General features: G+C 43.3%; 1 protein-coding gene across 1 annotated transcript in view; it reads right to left on the reverse strand.

Annotated features, from left to right (window-relative positions):
• Window positions 1-14,548, reverse strand: part of LOC133773504 (ETS domain-containing protein Elk-1-like) — an 84,007-nt gene that overhangs the window by 63,292 nt on the left and 6,167 nt on the right. The window contains 4 exon segments of the mRNA XM_062210819.1: window positions 7,731-7,884; window positions 9,243-9,412; window positions 11,219-11,342; window positions 11,396-11,537. Of these exon segments, the coding sequence (XP_062066803.1) occupies window positions 7,731-7,884; window positions 9,243-9,412; window positions 11,219-11,342; window positions 11,396-11,537 (590 nt within the window).

The following is a 14,548-nucleotide window of genomic DNA, read 5'->3' on the forward strand; positions in this document are numbered from 1 at the left end:
TATGTTTTAAAATTTATTTTAATTATTTGAAGGGGGGGGGGCGAGAGAGAGAGAGAGAGAGAGAAATTGCCCATCTGCTGGTTTACTCCCCAAATGGCCACAATTGGGCCAGATTGAAGCCAGGAGATTCATCTGGGTCTCCCTCGTGGGTACAGGGGCCCAAGGACCTGGGCCATCTTCTACTGCTTTCCTAGGCACATTAGCAGGTAGTTAAATCATATGTGAAGCAGCTGGGACTTGAACCAGTGCCCATATGGGATGCCAGCATCACAGGCAATGGCTTAGCCAGTTATACCACAATGCTGGCCCCAAACCCCAGGTTCTTAAAGCCTGGCTCCCGTTCATATTATGGCTTATGTGTTTAGGGCATTTCTTGAGACGGATGTGTTGCATTCTTAGAGTAAAATCTTGCGATCACTGAATTTTTTACGGAGAATCTGAGACTCAATAGCTACCTTGCAACATGTAGAGATGTTGTGTCTCTTCAGAAATGCCAGTTGCATGCAGTGTTGTAGAACAACTTCAAATACTGCTTCATTTTGCCTGTAAACAGATTTTACTCCACAATAATATGTACAAGTGGTTTATGTCAGTAGATGAATTCCTCGTTCTTTACTCAGGGTAAATACTGGGTGAATATGATTGGGTTGATGGGACGGGTTTGATGTGTGGGTAAATGTTTAACAACTGGTTCAGGGGGGTTGCAACATCCTTGATTTTTAATGGTTACCAGCGCCCATGTTGGAAAACTCCTGAGGTTGTCAAATTCAGCCTCTTGATTTCGTGTTGTCCACATGAAGCCTGTACTGGTCACAGTCTGTCTGTCTCTCTTTCTTTCTTTCTTTCTTTTTTTTTTTTTTTTTTTTTTATTTAACAGGTAGAGTTATAGACAGTGAGAGAGAGAGAGAGACAGAGAGGTCTTCCTTCCGTTGGTTCACTCCCCAAATGGCCGCTACGGCCGGCGCTATGCTGATCCAAAGCCAGGAGTCAGGAGCTTCTTTCTGGTCTCCCATGCAGGTGCAGGGGCTCAAGCACTTGGGCCATCCTCCACTGCCTTCCTGGGCCACAGCAGAGAGCTGGACTGGAAGAGGAGCAAACGGGACTAGAACCCGGCGCCCATATGGGATGCCAGTGCCATAGGTGGAGGAATAACCAAGTGAGCCACAGCGCCGGCCCCCTGGTCATAGTCTTTGAAAGCCCTGGGGAGCCAAGGCAGACTTCTCAGGGACCAGGACATGACAATTCTGGACTCACATACCTAATAAAGATCTAATGGTTCTTGTTTTATAGCCCTTGTCTATATTCCTGGGTAACACTGATCTTCCTACTCTTTACTTGTTGAACATTATAGTTAGGGGTACATTAAACCTGTGATTATACAGTAAATTAAAAATATATTATTGCAAAAATTAAAGGAAGAAAAAGAAAGGAAGGAAAGAGGGGGGATTGACAGAGGGAGGGAAGGGAAAAGGGAGGGAAGTGTGGTTGCCTTCTTAGAACTGTATCTATGCAATACATTAAATCTGTTCTGCATTAATGAAAATTAACAAATTAAACCCTTAAATGAAAAAAGAAAAGAAAAGCGGGGTCATCATAATAACTGGTTCACTCCCAAATTTCTATTAGAAGATTGGGGAGAAAATTTCAACTGGCACTGGAAAGAATGTTTAAGTGTGAAAGAAAAGTCTAGTTTGAGTTCTTTTTTTTTTTTTTTTTGGTTAAGCAAATTTAACATAAAAGCAGTTGATAGCTCTTAGAATATTTATTTTTAGTCATTCGATTTAGAGATGAGCCTGCTATTGGACTGTTGGACCCTTTCTCTGGCTGTAGATAATTGCAACACAATCTCACTGCTCTTCTCTTCAAAAAAAAAAGATCGTAATAAAATCACCAGCCTGGAGGCTTAAGAGATTTCCTATAACCTGTGCCTGCTGTGCACAAAAATCTACAAGGCCAAAAAAAACATAAATAGAACTTATTGTCAAAGAGTTTTGTGGATCATGATTCAACCTCCCTGTGCTTTTTTTTAAATGTGAAACCACATTCATAGACAGGAAATCCTTTCCTATCTCTAACCTCGGTGTCTCATTTTTCCATTTTTAATTAATTCCCTTTGTCTTGCTCTAAATGAGGGAATTATCCTGCCACCTCGATATATAATTAAAGAACTGAAAAACCTTGTTACTTCAGACCCCACTAATTCACAAATCGTGATAATTCCAACAAGCCCTGAACTGCAAAAATTACTAGATAAGCAAATGAATAGAGTAAACAAGATTGTAAGTGTGTAACTCAACCTGCTTAGGAAAACTAATTGTTTCGAGCACTTTAGAAGTCTCATTATATACCCACACCTGTTCCTAACAAAACGGGGTCTCTCAGTCCACATTTCTGAGTAAGTAAGTGCTGTCTGACCAGACTTATACACTTATAGCTCTTTTGCCTTCAGATAGAGAGAGGGGCTGTTAGAAAGCTCTAGAGACTGTTCCCCTGGGAACCTCTTCAAAGTCTTTATCCAAGTTAGTTTCCACCCCACCCCACATGTGCCCGGACTCCCACACCTTCCTGCTCTCCATCTCAGGCCTGGCTTTTCCACGGAGCAAGTTCAGAAAATTAGAAGGAGTCACTTTGGACCTGAGACTCTCTTGCCTTCTGTTCACAAAAGCAAATACCCCATCACTGTTGCTGGGGGTGGAGGGCCAGGCCGTGTAGCTGGAGGCAATCAAAGTGCATTTTCTGAAACATACTTTAGAAACCAGGCATTTTACGACTCACCTAATCACTTCTCTTCCTTGTTACTCTCTGTCCATACATTGTAGCGTTTCTTCATGAAGCCAGGAGCCAGGAACTCACTCTGGATGTCCCATGTGGGTGCTGGGGACTGGAGCACTTGAATTATCTTCACCTGTTGCTTTTTAGATTCTACATTAGCAGGAAGCTGTATTGGAAGCAGAGTGGGAATACCAACCCAGACACTCTGATATGGGATGTGCTATCACAGATGTCTTCTTAACTACAGTGCCAAGTGCCTGCACTTCACAGGTGAATAACTGGGAGTATTTTTAAAGTGTGAGAATCTATGAGACCAGAGACTATTGATGTATACCCGTGAAGGATACTGGAATCACCTTGGAATTCAAATGCTGAATTCGGTTGGCCATGAGAAGATGGGATAGATGGCAGAGAAGACAGGAATCAGCAAGTATTCAGTTAACCATCTCTAAGTGGAACCCAGAAATAAAGAGAAGGTGAGCTGAGAGGTTTCAAATGTATTCAACGACATATAATGATATGTGCGGTGATTATACAACTTACCAGGTGCAGAACTAACTCTGTAGTAGAGAAAATTTGTCAGTTCAAACGCCTACCTAAAAAAGTGACTCTTGAGGATGTTTTTTTCTTTTTTAACACAAAGAATAGCCTATGATTTATATAATTAGGTTCTTTACATGATTTTTTTCAGCATATAGATATTCAGAACCTATTTGTGCCAGACTCTGCCCCAGGTGCTAGGACTGTGAATACAGTGTGAGGGTACATCCGCCACCCTGGCCTTGCCTTCTAAGGTGGGAGACAGACCACATACAAAACAGGTGACAACAGGATTGCCTTGGTAGAAGGTGACAGAGCCAGTGAGAAACACAGAGCAGGGAGAAGAGGTGCAGTGCTGCAACCGTGAACAGATTGCTCAGGAAAGGGCACACAGAAAAGAAAAGTCTCAGAGCAAAGAGCCGAAGGTAGGTAGAAGGCTCCAGACAGAAGGAGCAGGTGCACTAAGCCCAACAGAGGAGGGGCCAGTAATTGAGCTAACAGAGGAGATGGAAGTTAAGGGTTTGGAGGGAGGGATGGAAGAAGACCATGCTGTGGAAGCTTTGCAGATCCTTGTAAGGATGCAGACTGGAGGGTTTGCACAGGGCAAGCATGATCTACTTTTGATTTACTTTCTGTATCATTCTTCTATTTACTAGTTTGAGAGTTTTATGATGTGGGGAAGGCAAAATTAAGGGAAAAGTCTTGAGGTGAATATGCCCAGCCCATTGGGAGATGATGGAGCTTGGACCAGGACAAGAGAGAGAGATAGTAAGAAGGATGGCCAGGCATTAGACACAGTCCAAGGAGTGTCAGTCAAATTTACCAACTAAATAGAAATTGGGTGTAAATGACAGAGAAAGCTTAGGGCTTTGACCTGAACATTTGGAAGGATCAGCTTTGTCCTGAACATTTGGAAGGATCGGGCTCCCATTCCCTGAGTGGGAAGATTGTGGGAGAAGAGTACATCAGCTGACAGACTCCAGGGAGACATTCACCCTCTGTGTGATTTCCACCTCTCCACTCCCCTCCTTCCCATAAGCAGGACTTGTGAATTCCTTCCAACCAACAGAGTATGGGCAAAGATGACAGAATTAGGTGTTTACATGCATGTGATTATATTATGTAAGACTCTTTTCCAGTTAGAAAATGCTCTCTCCTGGCCGTGAAAAACTTGTGAGATGCCCTATGGAGGGGACCATACAACAGTTACCTGGCTGCAGCCCCACCTGATAGCTAGCAAGAAACCGAGAGCCTCAGCCTAGCATCCTGCAGGGACATGAATGATGCCAACAACCAAGGAAGCTTGGATGCATACCCTTCCCCAGTTGAGTCTCGGATGAGACCACAGGGTTGGTCTCATCCAATAAAACAATAATAAATAATAAAACAATCTACCTGGATTGTAAGCAAGCAAGACCATGACGCTGAGGATTTTGCTACTGCCTGCCCAAACCCTGATCAAAATCTTTGGAATCATAAATATGCATGCATTGCTGTTAGTGGAGATGTGAATTAGCATAGCCATTAAGGGAAACAGAATGGAGGTCCCGCAGAACATTAAAATTAGAACTGTCATGTGATCCAGCAATCCTATTCTGATTACACACACACACACACATACTTAAACACACACAGGAAGTTAAATCAATGTGTTGAAGAGCTAGGTACACTTCCATGTTTATTGCAGCATTATTCACAATAGTAAAGAAATCGAATCAAGCTAAATGTACACCAATAGATAAATTTTTAAAATTCAGTATATATACACAATGGAATGTAATTCAGCCTTTAAAATGAAAGAAATTCTGTCACTTGCTAAAACATAGATGAATGAACCTGGATTTTTTTTTTATGTTAAATGAAATAAAGAAAAGCACAGAAAGACAAGTACCACATTATTTCACTAACACTTGAAATGCAAAAAAAGTGTAATTCATAGAAGTAGAGAGTGCAGAGCCTGGATGGGAGGACTGGGGTGATGTTAGTCAAATGGCTCAGTATTTCTGTTAGATAGGAGGAGTAAGTTCAGATGGTCTATTGTACATTATATTGAGTGTATTAAATAATATAATGTATATGCAAAAATTGCTGAGAGATTGTAAGTATTCTCATCACACACAAAGAATAAGTAGTTGAAACCATGTAGCTTTTAAATAGCTTGAGTTAGCAATCCTTTGATGAGTGTATACATATTTATCAAAGCATAATGTTATGTGCATTAAACACACAACTTTTACCTATAAACTAAAAATAAAACAAATGTGCATTAATATTTTAAGGCACTAAATTTTTGGTGATATTGTTACGCACTGATAGATAACAAATATGAGGAAAATGTTAAAAATCTGTGGAAAATGGCAAAAAATTATTTTAAAACAAAAACATTGTGGAATGATTTTTCAAAACCAGCATTTTCTGTGAACATTTTGAAGAGTCCTGATGCATCAAGAGACAGATTGACTTTGTCTTGAACATATTAAGTGTGAGACATATGGGGTTCACAAGAAAATGTAAGTAAGCAAATGGATAGAAGAATCTGGATTTTGGGGAGGAGATCTGGGCTCATTATATCACAGTCATACTCATCAGCTGAGGGCACAGTGAACACTGTAAGAGCGAATGGAACAACTCAGGAGAGGGGGAAGAAGCAGGGAGGAGAGTCTCAAGGACCACCTGCCCGGGTATTAAGTTGGAAATGTGGAGACATGAAGAACTGGAGAAGGAGCATCCACCTATCACATAATAGAAGGGAAGTCGGGAGGACGGGTTGCATCAGAAGCCAAGGCAAGACAGTATTTAAGAGGACAGAATTATCAGCTCCGGCCAGGGTCGCTAATAGGTTGAGAAAAGGGAGGGCGCTTGATATTCTGGTCTTTCACTTCCTTCATCCCACTCACCCACAGGCCTGCTGCAGAACTTGTCATTAGTCATAACTGGACTTCTTAATCTCGGTTTTAAGCATCTTGTTTTCTACACATGCTCTCCTCCCTCTCTGGTTCCATCCTTCTAGCATTCCTATTCTACCAATCTTTTATTTATTTATTTATTTATTTATTTATTTATTTGACAGGTAGAGTTACAGACAGTGAGAGAGAGAGACAGAGATAAAGGTCTTCCTTCCTCTGGTTTACCCCCCAAATGGCTGCTACAGCTGGCGCTGAGCCAATCCGAAGCCAGGAAACAGGTGCTTCTTCCTGGTCTCCCATGCGAGTGCAGAGCCCAAGCACTTGGGCCATCCTCCTCTACTGCCCTCCCGGGCCACAGCAGAAAGCCGGACTAGAAGAGGAGCAACCAGGACTAGAACCCGATGCCCATGTGGGATGCCGGCGACACAGGTAGAGGATTAACCAAGTGAGCCATGGCACCTGCCCCTCTACCAATCTTCAAACCATATCAGAATATACTAATACACTGATCTTGCTATCTTTCTACTGACTGCCGATCCCTAACCTTCTCCAACGCATGGCCTCAGATTTTCCACTGCACATCTTGAATTGTCTGCTTTCTATCTTCTGTCCCAACATAGGTGTAGGTGAGCTTGCATCTTAGAAAAACCCACTCTCATGAGTACATTATGCCCCCTTCCTCTCACCTTTGAAGGCTGCGGTTCAGGCATTTCTCCTCTCTCTAGTGTCAGTTCATTCTATACCATCTCCTTAAGAACACTAACATTTTGTATATTTATAGTTACATAGTTCATGATACTTTGATGGGTAGTACAGTCTTGTAAACACTTTGAATCACAGATCTCTTTAGGAATTAAGGATCACATTATACCTGAGGTTTTTCAGTTACACTTTCTCACTTTTTCCTTTCCTTTGGAGGATTTTCCATAATGCATAGTAAATAATTATGGTCAAGAATATGAATTCATTTGCATATGTAATTTTTTAAAAGATTTATTGATTTATTTGGAAGTCAGAGTTACACAGAAAAGAAGAGGCAGAGAGAAAGAGCAGTCTCCCATCTGCTAGTTCACTCCCCAATTAGCCACAACGGCCAGAGCTGTGCCAATCCAAAGCCAGGAACCATGAGCTTCTTCCTGTTCTCCCATATGGGTGCAGGGGCCCAAGGACTTGGCCATCTTCTACTGATTTCCCAGGATAGCAGAGAGCTGGGTCAGAAGTGGAACAGCCGGGACTCAAACTGGGACCCAAATGGGATACTGACACTGCAGGTCAAGGCTTTATCCACTATGCCAGAGCACTGGACCCTGCATGTGTAATTTTATAGCATCTGTTCCCCCATTAGACTATAAGCTCATGGTTGGGAAAAGTGTGGCCCGTTTTGTTGTTTCTTTACTCTAGTCCTATGTGTTCTGTGACACATACTAGATATTTGATAAATACCTGATCATCAAATAAATGAAGAATGAATGCCTTTCAGGCATCACAAGGAGTGGAGATATTTCCATGAACCTCCACAAAGGGACACTGGATGAGCTACATGACACTCGGAATCCCAGGCTCGGCCTTCAGAGTTGGACGTCTCTTGCTGCATGCGTCCATGGCCTTTATTAAAGAACAAGGAGTCTTCAGTGCGATGACTTCTGGGAAGAGTTTGGGGACTGCTCTGTTTAACACACAGGATGTGGTGAGGAGATCGGCAGTTTGTTCTCCTGGGAAGTGGAGCTTCCTGGATGTAATATGAAGCCCAGGAATCACATCAATGCTATGCGTCTGGTTATTCTTACAATGGCTGCCATAATCTCCCTACCCCATATTCCCTTCTGCAACCTCCTCACTCCCACACCAAGAAGCAGCTTGTAACCTCCTTCCTCTGGCACATGGATGGGTTCTTGGCTCGCACAACCACATGTGACTGTGTTTTGTTCAGCCAGGATACAAGGTGATGTGCCACCTCCTTGTGCCCAAAACCTGGGGCTGTGGCCCTGACTCATCACACAGGCTTCCAGCCACTCAAGGGGCTGAGTTGAGAGGAAGGCTTGGCCATATGAGAGGCCCTTTTAGGTGACCCACAGCATTTGTCTTCTAGAGCTGCCATAGTAAGGCACACAGACTCTTGGCTTACAGAACGAGAGTTTATTTTCCTATGATTCTGGAGGCTGGAAGTTTGAGATCAAGCTGTCTGTGAAGTTGGTTCCTCCCAGGACCTCTCTCTTTGGGTTGTAGGTAGCCTTCCTATGTCATTCCTCCCACCCTCCACCAGGTGTGAATGTTTCTGAGGACACCAGTTATAATGCATTAGGGCCAACCAATGACTTCATCACCTCTCGAAAGATCCTATCACATTGTGAGGTGCTGGGCGTTAGGACTTCAACATAAAAATTCTGACAAGCTCACAATTCAGCCCCAGAAGCCCAGCTGAGGTCCAGTCAACAGCCAGCATCAGCCATCAGCTCCCGAACATATACTGGACAGATACCCCACATGACGCCAGCACTGACCACAGAGCTGCTCCATCCAGTCCTGGACACTGAGGACCAGAGAGATGTGCTGTCACTTTGTGCCTTTTCAATCTCCTGACCCATGGAATCTATGAGCAGAATACCGTTCAACACCTCTGAATTCTAAAGACTGGTGTGTGGTTTGTCACTCAACAAATAAAAAGTGAAATATCCTTTGGGTGGGGAGTCACAGATTATCTCACCCAATCTTTACATCGATCTAGTGCACGTTTCATGGATGAGGAAACCGAGACATGTGCAATCATGTAAATCGCCCAAAGACGAAGTTACTAAGCAGTGACACAGATCTGAACCCAGTCTGTCTGACAACCAACTCTGTCCTCCGTGGAGTCGGTCTGGGACAACAGACAGAGATCAGGTGCTGACAACTGCTCTAATCTGCCCCCGGGACAGTTATGTCTTTTCCTAGATTTGCTGTCAGCAGTTCCCTTCCCTGCCTGCCTGGTACACTCAGAGGAAGCTATGTCCCAGAGCTACTCAGAGCAAACACAAAATGACTCACTTCAGCAACGATCCATTTGCGCCCCGGGGGGCAGCCAGTGGGGTAAAGCTTCAGACAGTTGTCTATCTGGAGCAGCTGAGGGGCCATCTGGAGGCACACATGCAGACGGGGCTGGAGGCGTCCACTCTGCAAGACCCTCACAGCCTTGGAGATACACCCTGAGCTCTGGGCTGTTTACAAGGTTTGGTGTTCAAAGGGAGCGGCTAATGTTCCTCAGGCCATTTGTTCCAAGCGCTGGTGTCTTTCTCTTTTTTTGCTTTTTAAGATTCACTTATTTATTTGAAAGGCAGAATAATGGCTAGAGAGGGGGAGATACAGAGACAGAGCGAGATGTTCTATTTGCTGATTCATTCCTTGAATGCCCACCACAGACAGGGCTGTGCTAGGAGGCAGGAATTCCACCCTGGTCTCCTACATGGACAGAAGGAGCCCAAGTACTTTGAGCATCATCTGCGGACTTCTCAGGTGCACTATCAAGACTGTGGGTCAGTAGCAGAGGAGATGGAACTAGAATCAGCACTCCCGTATGGGATACTGCATGCCAAGGAGTGGTTCAACCCACTGTTACACAATGCTGGCCCCAAGGACCGGTTTCTATCCAAGAAAACAGCAAGCAGCAAGGCACAAATTAAAACCCAGTTCAGGGTTATTTTTAACTGTGCTTGCCTGCTCCCTTTTATTTTTTTTTCCAAGAAATAGATCAAGCATTCTTCCCCTTTCCCCTCTCCCTCTCAAAAACATCTGGAGTCTACGCTATTCTGTCAACTATTTCTATTCTGATATTCCCTCTTGGGGGAAAAATCTTATTTTTCACCAATTGCTGTAGCAAAACTGTCCAGAAATGCAAGTGCAAAGCATGTGATACCTTCCTTTCTATTTCCCTTTCCGACTGGAACAACTACAGTGGGACAGCTGCCGTGGATTTTAAGTGCTTCCTAGAGGTATTTCTTCTGCCTCACCCACTGGAGGTACAGGGACTGGCTCTGCGGGGTCTCCCAGAACTCCCTGCTTCCCAGGGCTTCCTATTAAACCTGTGTTCCACGGGAGAAATCCAACTGCATTCTACAATTCTGGTTATCAGAGCATCAAATCCAAGTTTGACCTACATGACAAGGCAAATCGGTCAGGAACACACCCTGGACTACGACAAATTGATTTTTCTGGCTTTACTGATGTCAAGGGAGATACATCGCAATGATTAATAATTTATCAGACAGATAAAAGCTTTTGTTGTTGTCTTTGTTAGTCGAGAGAGTCCAAGGTTTTATTGTCCCAGACTTGAGTACTAATTGGGGAGGTGTTCACCCTTAGGACTTGAACAAAAAGCAACAATAGAAGATCCATGGAAGTCTTTCTCTGTACTTGCCCCCACAAAAGAGCAGTGATGGAAAGCGAATAACAAATCGTGTTAGAGGAAACTTGATTTTTCTGTTCTCAGAATTTTTCCTACCCTACCCACACTAAGGCCTGGTTTTTTGGCATGAGTACAATAGGGCCTTTGGGAATGCCTGTTTTGTTTTCTTACACTGAGTGACGATAAGACGATTCAGACATGAAATGAAGTTTTTTCCTAAATCTCCATGGAAATCCAGCATGCAGTATTGTGCATGGCATGGTATATGCACTTTATAAATGTTCTCTCTGTGAAAGGAGGAATGAATGAATGAATACATGTGTGAATGGTGTTGTTTGTGTCAGACAATTACATATTGTGAACAATTTAAATAGCAGGGAAATTATCCCTGAGCAAAAGAAAAATTTGAACGCTTTCAGTGGAGTTTTTGTTTTTTGTTTTTTTTTTTTTTGTAAAACTATTTCTCTTTTTTCTTACTTAATTTTCCCACTGTTTGACTTTCTCTGCCACCTGTCTTACTTCAGGTTCCATTAAATGATTAGGCAAATTAGATCTCGAATTGTTTTGCTAGAATGTGGGAATTGGAGAATCAGATAAAGGGTCAACATTGCCCTCTCATCACCAACTTCCAAATGAGAGGAGTGGGATTTAGCAGGATGTTGTGCAAGCTTATTCCCTTCTCTTGTGTAGAAAGACAAAGGCTGAATCACAGAAGAGCGCTCCACACATCTCCTCTGGGGCAAACTCTAGAATAGATTAACAAAGTTAGGGAAGGATATTTTACACAGCAAAATCTTACCTGCATCCTTGGGGGTTTATTGAATGCGTGCCTCTCTACAAATGACACAACAGGTGGAGAAATACACTGGTTAGGATCGGCATAGCCTGTAGCAGCAGCCAGAGTGTTTTGTACGCTCACACCCTTCAGCATGTCCTGTGACCTGGAAACAGCGTCAGGCAAGACCTTCTGGAAGCGAGAACTGCCGGAGCTGGGATGTGTTATTCAACTGCAGGTGCCATGCTTGGAGACTGCACATTCGCCAGCAGGGAAGCCAAGATGGATTGTAAGTAATCTCATTCTCAGGCCATAGGTTGTTGTCAGACTGCAGCCTAGAAAAATGGTATATTGATTTTCTGAGCCAAAAAAGTTATGTCAACATAGAATTAACTAGATAGTCAGATAGTTGTAACATCCCCAAAGATGGGAATACCATATATCAGATGTGCATATTCTTTTTTCTTCTTCTTCTTCTTCCCATTTTTAGCACTACCAAGATTAAAAAAATCATATCTAGCATTGCTACAACACCATTTTGTAACAACACATTTTGCAAACCTGGAATTCACTTGTATGTTCCTTATTAGCTGCTCATAGCTACTTTGCAAAATAGGCTTCATATCAAATTCAAATTCTGACTTTATCATATCTTAAAGATCTGAACTAAGGAACATTTTCTAAGTTCTCTATCTCTATGTCCAATTCCTTCTTCATCTCATATTGGAATAATGTGAGGAATCAGATAACAACAAAATGAGGATCACATTTTGTAGTATATAGATAGTTCTAAGAACCACACCTAGCACACAGGTAGTACTAGGTACCTGTTTGCTATTATTACCATTCTTTAATATTTGAAGACGTGGACAGTGGCTTCAAAGTCCATTTCAGTTCTCAAATGTTTCTGGCATTCACAGAGAGAATATGAGATTCGATATAACATAATTTCCAGTGCTGCCATTTTTCCATGAACACTATCCAGTTTGTTAGTAAATTCTGATGACTTGGCACCTTCACAACTACTGAACTGGGGTGAGGTACTTAATGGACAGTAATGGCCTCCTTACCAACTCCCGTTGTCCACTTTCCATGGTGCCTTTCTCCCCACAACAGCCTGAGAGAAGGGGAAAAGCCCCTTTCAGAGTTACCCTGATACTCCACAAGGATTCCTCTTCTCACTCAGAGCAAAGGTCAAAGTCCCCTGGGTATCCCCAGAACTCCCCCATCAGGCTCCACCACCCTGAACTTCTGATCACGACTCTTCCTATTTTCCTGGGTTCTCACACCCTCCCCCTTGAGCTTCTTTTTTTTAAGTTTTCTTTTTTTATTTTTTATTTTTAATTTTTTTGACAGAGTGGACAGTGAGAGAGAGAGAGACAGAGAGAAAGGTCTTCCTTTTTGCCGTTGGTTCACCCTCCAATGGCCACTGAGGCCGGCGCACTGCACTGATCCGAAGTCAGGAACCAGGTGCTTCTCCTGGTCTCCCATGCGGGTGCAGGGCTCCAGCACTTGGGCCATCCTCCACTGCACTCCCAGGCCACAGCAGAGAGCTGGCCAGGAAGAGGGGCAACCGGGACAGAATCCGGTGCCCTGACTGGGACTAGAACCCGGTGTGCCGGCACCGCAGGCGGAGGATTAGCCTAGTGAGCCGCGGCACCGGCCCCCCTTGAGCTTCTTTAAAGAGTCTCACACCTGCTCTGGAACATTCATGCTATTTATCTGTGTAGCTCACTCCTTAATCTACTCATCTTCCACCTCAGATTATCATCCTCCTCCTTGCTTTTATCTTCCTGTACTGGAAGCCTATCACCTTCTAATAGGCTATTTTTATGGCTTGAGTCAGACTCTGGAAACAAGAATATGCAAGCTCCATGAGGATGAGGTTTGTGGTTTGTTTTTTTTTTTTTATTATTCCAGCTACTCACTCACACCTTAGAACAACAGAGTGGGCATACAATAAGTCCTTGTTGAATCAGTGCATAATGAAGGAAAGAACAAATGAATCAACCAATGAATGTTTTGCATCTTAAAAAAGAGTTGGAAATGACAGCATGACATTGGCACAGCCTGGGGAGGTGCAGATAAAAAGAGATCAAAATGCAGATGTTTCAAGAGCAGATGTTGAACCTAGTGGTAAGATGCCTGCATGCCACAGCTGGGCACAATTCCTGTTTCCCGTTCCTGATGCAGACCCTGAGAGGCAATGGTGATAGCTCAAGTCGTTGGGTTCCTGCCACCCATGTGGGAGACCTGGATTGAGTTCCAGCTCTCTCTCTCTCTCTCTCTCTCTCTCTCTCTCTCTCTCTCTCTCTCTCCATCTCTAACAAGCAGAAAATTAAAGTTCAGATGCTTTTCTTCTACCCAATAAGGCCATCTTACACATGAATTAACTGCATCAGAATGATCACTAGAGAACAGAATTTTCCAGAAGTAAGGGAACTGCCTATAGGTCTCAGATAAATAAAAAGTACAAAATTCACCTGAAATCTGAGGGAGTATCAGAACCTCCAAGGATCTTCCTTGGAGCGTTCAGGAATTTGCAAACAAAGTCTACTCAGGGCTTTCCAGGAGACACAGTATAATATGGTTTATTGGAAGGAAACAGAGGAGATGGAATTTGGAAATGGAAATCTATTAGGTCCTCAAAGAGTATACTCTTTCTATCACTGGTTTTCTACCTGTGTTCTGTGGTCTTGATTTTATGTCCAAATCACTCATCACACAGTTCTCAATTGTGGCTTGGTGATGTGTGCACACACCACAGCACAAGAGACTTACTCAGTCTTACTTGCAGATTTCTAGGATGTATTATCTGATTGGCTCACACTGGGTCAGTTGACCATCTTCACCATGGCCTTGGCTAGGAAGACAGAGACATAAGATAGATGGGCAGCTGCTGAGAGGCCATCTCTAAGGATTTATCTGGGGAATGGGGAATGGTTGCCTCAAGGACTGAGAAGATTCCTAAGAAGATTCCCAAAACAAGTCTAAGTAGAGAGTTAGCTCAACCCTGGCTGAAGAGATGGCACAGAGGAGATGGTAATTAAATCGAGGTAAATGTGTTTAATTGAATCTCTCTCTGGGTAGACCTGGACTATGAACAGCATCCTAGACTCACGACCTCTGAGCTCCAATGGCTTTGGGCGAGTTCCCTTACCTCTCCATTGCTTAACA

The sequence above is a fragment of the Lepus europaeus genome, chromosome 14 (genome assembly GCF_033115175.1).
Source record: "Lepus europaeus isolate LE1 chromosome 14, mLepTim1.pri, whole genome shotgun sequence".
Lineage (NCBI taxonomy): Eukaryota > Metazoa > Chordata > Mammalia > Lagomorpha > Leporidae > Lepus > Lepus europaeus.